This window comes from Medicago truncatula, chromosome 2 (assembly GCF_003473485.1).
Source record: "Medicago truncatula cultivar Jemalong A17 chromosome 2, MtrunA17r5.0-ANR, whole genome shotgun sequence".
Taxonomy (NCBI): Eukaryota; Viridiplantae; Streptophyta; class Magnoliopsida; order Fabales; family Fabaceae; genus Medicago; species Medicago truncatula.
Window position 1 is genome coordinate 9,678,481 of NC_053043.1, and position 6,533 is coordinate 9,685,013.

Sequence of the window (6,533 nt, forward strand, 5' to 3'; positions counted from 1 at the left end):
ATATCATTATAATAAATTATTTTGGCAACATAGATACTATAGTAGATTCAGGTCTTACTATAAATAGAGATCTTATAGTTCAATGTTCACTCAAGCCACAACATATAATTTTTATTCCCAAACCATTCTCTCATTCCTCTCACAAATTCTCAATATCCTCCATTAATTAATTAGCACAATTTGAAAGCAACTCTTCTTCTAAATATGGATCAAGTTGAGAAGAGATTGAACAAGAAGAAATTCTTGAAAAGAACTTTGAAGTATGTTTTCTCAATTTCAGCTTTTTCTATCTTCCTTTGTTACTACTCTTCTGACTTTTTCATACACTCACAAACCTTCAATGCTAACTTCTTCTGCACATGCCTTTTCACCATTTTCACTCACACCCTTGAAAGAAAATACATGTTTCTCATTTGTAATGGAATCCTTGCATTTCTAGCCAAGAACTTATTCATCATTACAACTACCTCTTCAGATTATGACTTTGATCAGTTTCATGCTTCTGATGACATGGTAGTTGCCCCTCTCGCAAGCTTCGAATCTTTGGAGGAAGTTTCTCTTATGGCTGAAGAACTCGAAGAGGAATACTATGAAAAACAAGTTTCAGAAGCGGAAGAACATAAAGAAGATACCTTAAATATCCAAAATGAAGGGATAGATGAAGAAGAAGTAACAGAAACTGAGGTTGATGCTAATGTGTTGGCACAAGATTATGCTGATGATGATGAAGTAGATGAAACAACATTGACAACAAATGAAGAATTAGCAAATACAGAAGAACTAAACAGAAAATTTGAAGAATTCATAAGGAAAATGAAAGAGGAGATGAGGATTGAAGCTCAAACACACCTTATTGCAGTTTAACAACCTTCTTCTAATTAAGTGCTTTAGTCTCTTTTTTTTCATATGACTAAGCCATATGCTTGTTTTTACTTTTTAGTCCTTTTTGTTAATTTTTATTTTGATGAGATATATTACATAACCTTCTAGCATCTTCTTTCCTTTTTAGTCTTTTAAATTATGTCATGTTATTTTAAAATTAGTATAATATGCAATATAGAGTGGTCCTACTGCCTTTCTAGGATTGTTTGAACTTCTTTTGATCATCATCAATTTGAGCAAACATTATAACCAGATGGTATCAAACTAAATTTGAACTTCATTAAAATTGATTTATGGTCATTATGATGAAGAATCAGAATGAATAATGAAACTAGCAGAGCTGAAGCACAAAATATATCAAATTAAACATAATAAATTTGTTTTCAAAATGTAAGATAAATTAATTACTTCGATAACCTTTCTTAATATCCGTGATTTTTGTAAACTACTAGTATTATATTAAGGGACGGAGGGAGGGAGTACCATGGGAAGAGATTCTCTCCCGTGCCTTTTTGGTCTAGTGGAATCCAGACCACAAATTATTTATTACCCCATGCACTTTTAATACATTTCATGGGAGAGGAACCAGCCATGGAGTACCATATGTGTTATCCATCCAAGCCATGAGTGGACCGAGAAGGATGGCCGAGTTGGTTGTCTGTTGGAGGAGGGAGTGGATATTTGCAAGTACTCTACCGCTCAAGTTAGTATAAGAATGAGTAGGAGGAAAAGTAATGAGATAGAGATAGTGTACCTTATGTTGGGGGATAATACAGGGAAAAGAGTAATCTATATGTTTTGCATCGAACTCGTATCAGTTGGGGCCAAGGATTGTGCCCTTGGTTCAGTCGAGGTTCGGGAACATTTAGTAAATTCATTGTTTAATTACATAAAATTCCAGTCTTGGAGTGGATATTTCGATGAGAATTGAGATGCTTTGGTCCATGCTTGAATTTGAACTTTTGTCAAAATCACGATAATACACTATGAATCCGCCAAATTTATGGTGAATCTACACGTGAACATTATTCCCTCCTTTGTCATCCGATTAAATTAAACAGGACAACCATCAACTAATCAGTGATCAATAAAGTTTCTACTCTGAAGTGGCTAAAAAAGTCAAAAACATTTTTTTTTTTTTTTTTTTTTTATAAATCTTTGCATCAATATCCAAATATGTTGTGACCAAGTATCATGGACAAGGTCCATGTCTGCCAAATTGATGGACCCTCTTTTAAATGAATATATGAAGTGTTGGATTCAACATATCATGTCAAATTCAAATAATTATCTAAAGTCTCACCACTTCAAAAGGAGGAATCTAGAAGGGCAAAGACACTCGTTTGCAACTTAGAACTACAAATATTTGTCAACACTTGGTGATAAATATAGTGTACACATATATAATCATAGACAATAATATGGATAAAAACAATGAAAATCTTTAACATAACAGTACTAACTTTATTGAAAAAAAATGACATTTGATTACAAGAAGACAAAAATATAACTAGCCGTCCATGCTCATTCATTAATAAATAGTCACGTGGGTCCAAAATATTCAGCTATGAAGAAGGAGAAAAAGTTGAAGAGCTTGTGGTCGGTGGTCACCATTTCAGCTCATAAATAAATCCTCTCCAGAAATATGGAGAAACTGGCCCACAAATAAGCAAAGTCAAGTGACAAACACAACCACTGGTTCTTGTCAATGGCATGTCCAGAATTTTCCATCTATTGATACAATCTAAGGGATAATATAAAGGGGAATGAAAAATCAGCGACATTCTATGAAGCACCGACATTGATACAACCATTAGACACGACATTGACACATCATCTTTCATAATAATTTGATTGAGATACTAAATTAATTAGATGCAGTTAGTGACTATGAAGCACACACAAACACGAATGTGACACAGACACCGAACGTCGACACTGATAATAATTTGAAAAATGACATAATTGAATGTACACATGTGTCGGTGTCGGATATCAACATGCGTCGAACACTGGATACACCTTTGATCAGAAGTGTCAGTGCTACATAAATGACATTAACAGAGCTCAATTGCCAAACTCAAACTTCACTTTCATCTTTTAAACAACCAAATAATTTCTCCATGAAATCCTTGGGTTTGCTAACTGAATATGAAAGTAATATACATCAATTTCATAGAATAAATAAATGGACAATGAAGAAAATAATATAAAGTATGTGTAAAATCCTTTAACACTTTATAAACTTTATCTCTAGCCTGATGATAACAAATCTAGGATTAACAAAAGTTGATAACAAATCTAGGATTAACAAAAGTTGATAAAAGATCTAGGATTAACAAAAGTTGAAACTGTTCTTGCATTTCTTTTCAGTGCCTGCAATCTATACTTTGCCACTTCTTACCATGATGATATTATGACGATACCAGTGGTTTCCGAGTTGCATTTTATCACATATACACAATCCAAACCTTCAAACTAGCTATTTGGTGAAACTGCCACATTCATGCTGCAGATTCCATCGGTCTCGACTCCATCGGTCTCAGACATATCTCTAACCTCATTAAGAATCCTAGTAAGTTCTTTCATCAGTTCTTTGCGAGCATAGTCAGATCGCTCCTTTGTAATTGATGATTCTGAAAATAAATTTTCAGCTTGGGACTGATATTCTTGAAACCATTTCTCAGCAATAAAACTTTGGTTGTTATGCTCATCCTCCACAATTAAAGAACGTTCTCGGTGCCATCTGCTTAAGTAGTATTTTTCGGGAAGCTGAAAGTAATTCTTTGTTACAAGTATACGAAGAGCGTGTCTGCATAATATTCCTGATGATTCAAATTCCTTGCAAGAGCAGAGTATTTGTTCCTTTTCTGGTAGCCATAACACGTGTCGCTCTCCATCCAACTTTTTGAAGTGTCGTATAATATATGATCCGTTATACAGCTCAGATGTAGCATATTGCATTGTCAGCACCAACTCTTGCTGCAAAGCATTGAAAGCATAAGGCGTGAGAATGCTCCGCGCATGCTCTTCAATTGGTATGCCGGTTTTAAGATTTGTATATTGAGTCTCCTCATGTGATTGAGGATGAAAATTTGCAAAAATACCAACCTACAACAGTATCCATGAGAAGGGAGAAATAGAAATATCATAAGAGCATGGTTATCAAATCAAGTTCCAAATCTGAAATGGAATACCTATTTTATGAATTGTGAATTAAATCTTGTTACGAACGGTAAGATATAATACCAATAAAAATGACATTTTAAAGTAAAAAGTGACAGAAAAATTAAGTCATGAATCAAATGACAAGAAAAAAAAAATTGACTATACAATGTGGACAAAACAAAAGTGGTTGGCGACACTAAGTTTAAGTAGTGATTCATTATTCATTAGAATGCATTGGGATTCAAACACATAGATTAGTATCGACCGAGTTCAATTTTGTATCTAACTGAGATACAGTTCGTGTGTATTGTAAGATACCGAAAACCAAACAAAACAAGGAGCAAGCATATTGGAAAAAAATTGCATCTTACCAAACATACCTGTTCAAAAAAGCTGCGCAAACATGTATGTTCGGTGACGATCTCTTTCATAAAAGCATTTATAGACTTGGAATAAGCTATTGTTGACATTCGAGCCAAAAAAAAACCTCTCACATAGGACGGTGCCCAATATGGTCGAACCGAATACAGTAGATCAATATGTTTATCTGAACCAAGTCCAAAAACAGAAACCATTTGGCTCCATTTAAGTTCAAATTCCTCTGTTTTCTCAATGTGGAATAAGGCATTGAACGTGGATTTAAATTCAGCATAACGAGGCCCAAGAGGAAGACAAAACCAACTAGATACCTTGTTTAGAATATTCCACATCGGAACGACGTGTTTAGTCCCAGAAAATTCGCTTTTAATGGCATCTCTAAGCCCGGGGTCAAGGTCAGATAAAATTGTTTGTGGACATCTTCCTTTCATGAACTGGAGAAACGTCTGCATTGAAGAATAATCATCATAAGAGGAATATTTATGAATTATGAAGGCACAAGTAAAATCTCATAAAGATTATGCTAGTAGTAGTAAACCTGTAACGCCCATGAAAAAGATTGTGGTGTTTCGTCCTGCAATAAAACACAACCGAAGAAAATAGTTCTACCACAACTATCGATGCCAAACCACACTCCAAGAAGCAATCCATAAGTGATCGATCGATAAGAAGTGTCAAAATAAATTACATCACCAGACACCACATTCTTATTAACAGAATCACCATATGACCAAGCTATATTTTCAACCTTCTCATTCTCATCCATGGTAAAATCATAAACAAAGTCATCATCCGCTTCTTTCGTGGCTTTGCACACCTCAAGAAGTTCCAAAACATCATTTTCCCTTTTCTCATTAAGCAATGCCTCATTCTCCTGAATAACCTTCTTTCGATTTTGCACAAAGTTCCTCACATCCCTTTCCAAGAAAGACAAATGTCCACCTTGAATTCCCTTTTCAAGCTCAAGCATTTTCACTATCCGGTGTACCGGAAACCCAGCTTTTGAAAGCAAGAGTATACGCTCTTGATCAGCCTCATGAATCTTCCGATAAGCAGGTAAAAGACGCACTTGATCATCTTCCAAAAGCTCATGATTATGCACATTACTAAACTGCAGAACAGTCCACTGTGAAACCCCATCAACAACATCCTTAGACAGATACATTTTAGCATCACATCCACACCTCACTGATTTCCTATCTCTATGATGCTCACCATTTGCCTTCCTCTTAACCGGGGCAAACCCAGACCGATAACAAACAAAATCACGCTTGTAAACGCCTAATTGAGGGCTAATTCTAGATCTTGCTTTCCTCATGGAAAATCCATGCTTTCTGGCAAAATTGCCATAATGCTCAAAAGCTTCATCATCACTCTTAAACACCATTCCAACATAAGGGGTAATGATATCAGAAGGTGTTTTATCTGCTTTCATCGATTCTGGTGCTGCAGAACCTTCATCAGAATCATCACCCTCATGTGTAATGTAACATTTCCAATCTCCACAAGGACATTGTTGTTTTCGAATCCATATGTCTTTTGAAGTCATTGTTTGTTACACTGCTTGAATGAAATGTTGAAATTAATCAAAAAGTTTGAAACTTTAAATGACCCATTTGAAACAACAAAACCAAAACACTGAATATGAATTAAACAAAATCAAAAAACGAAAGAATGAGCTATAAAAATTATTTTATGTAAGAAAAAATGGGTTTTTTGAATAAGCTAGGTAGAATTGAGAAATCTTTAAAAGATGTTGAATTTTTGGGAAAATTGATGAAAAGTTTGTAAATTTCTTACCAGAATCATATAAACCCTTCTTCTTCCTTGCAAATTCACTGGAAACGCAAAAGAATCGAAATTGTTTTTTTTTTTGGTCGAAAAAGAATCAAAATTCTTTGAATTTTTATCTTGGGCTGTTTATTTATTGGGCCATTTAATTCTTCTGCATTTTTACTCCTTGAGCCCCCATCAATTTCTCAAAATTTCAAGGAAATAACTATAGGGAGTTAACTCTTGATTCACCTTTAACAAAGAAAAAAAATGTCTATCATGAGTTACTTTCCATAAGTTGATCAAATAAAGAGGGCAAAAGAGCAATCGTC

At 34.6% G+C, this 6,533-nt stretch overlaps 2 protein-coding genes across 3 annotated transcripts; one reads left to right on the forward strand and one right to left on the reverse strand.

The window, feature by feature from the left end:
• Nucleotides 1-204: 204 nt before the first annotated feature.
• Nucleotides 205-864, forward strand: LOC25486247 (uncharacterized). Its single transcript, XM_013607471.1, has one exon. The coding sequence runs from the start codon at nt 205-207 to the stop codon at nt 862-864; it is 660 nt and encodes a 219-aa protein (XP_013462925.1).
• A 2,170-nt stretch (nt 865-3,034) lies between these two features.
• Nucleotides 3,035-6,407, reverse strand: LOC112418973 (putative protein FAR1-RELATED SEQUENCE 10). 2 transcript variants are annotated; one of them, XM_024775592.2, is made up of 4 exons: nt 6,229-6,407; nt 4,967-5,988; nt 4,431-4,874; nt 3,035-3,864 (listed from the first exon to the last, which is right to left on the reverse strand). In XM_024775592.2, exons 2-4 carry the CDS (start codon nt 5,975-5,977, stop codon nt 3,361-3,363), a joined length of 1,959 nt encoding a protein of 652 aa, XP_024631360.1. In that variant the 5' UTR covers nt 5,978-5,988; nt 6,229-6,407; the 3' UTR covers nt 3,035-3,360. The 2 variants fall into 2 exon arrangements, with proteins under 2 accessions (XP_024631360.1, XP_024631359.1); XM_024775591.2 differs by having other exon boundaries at nt 3,035-3,993; nt 6,229-6,403.
• Nucleotides 6,408-6,533: the final 126 nt, after the last annotated feature.

What these genes read in the sequence shown, in the direction of transcription:
- LOC25486247 (XM_013607471.1), top strand. Translation starts at nt 205, where the DNA reads ATGGATCAAGTTGAGAAGAGATTGAACAAGAAGAAATTCTTGAAAAGA.
- LOC112418973 (XM_024775591.2), bottom strand. Translation starts at nt 5,977, where the DNA reads ATGACTTCAAAAGACATATGGATTCGAAAACAACAATGTCCTTGTGGA. An exon ending in CTTTTTCATGGGCGTTACAG is followed by an intron (nt 4,875 to 4,966) that starts GTTTACTACTAC and finishes TCTTCAATGCAG; the next exon opens with ACGTTTCTCCAGTTCATGAA. An exon ending in TGCGCAGCTTTTTTGAACAG is followed by an intron (nt 3,994 to 4,430) that starts GTATGTTTGGTA and finishes ATACTGTTGTAG; the next exon opens with GTTGGTATTTTTGCAAATTT.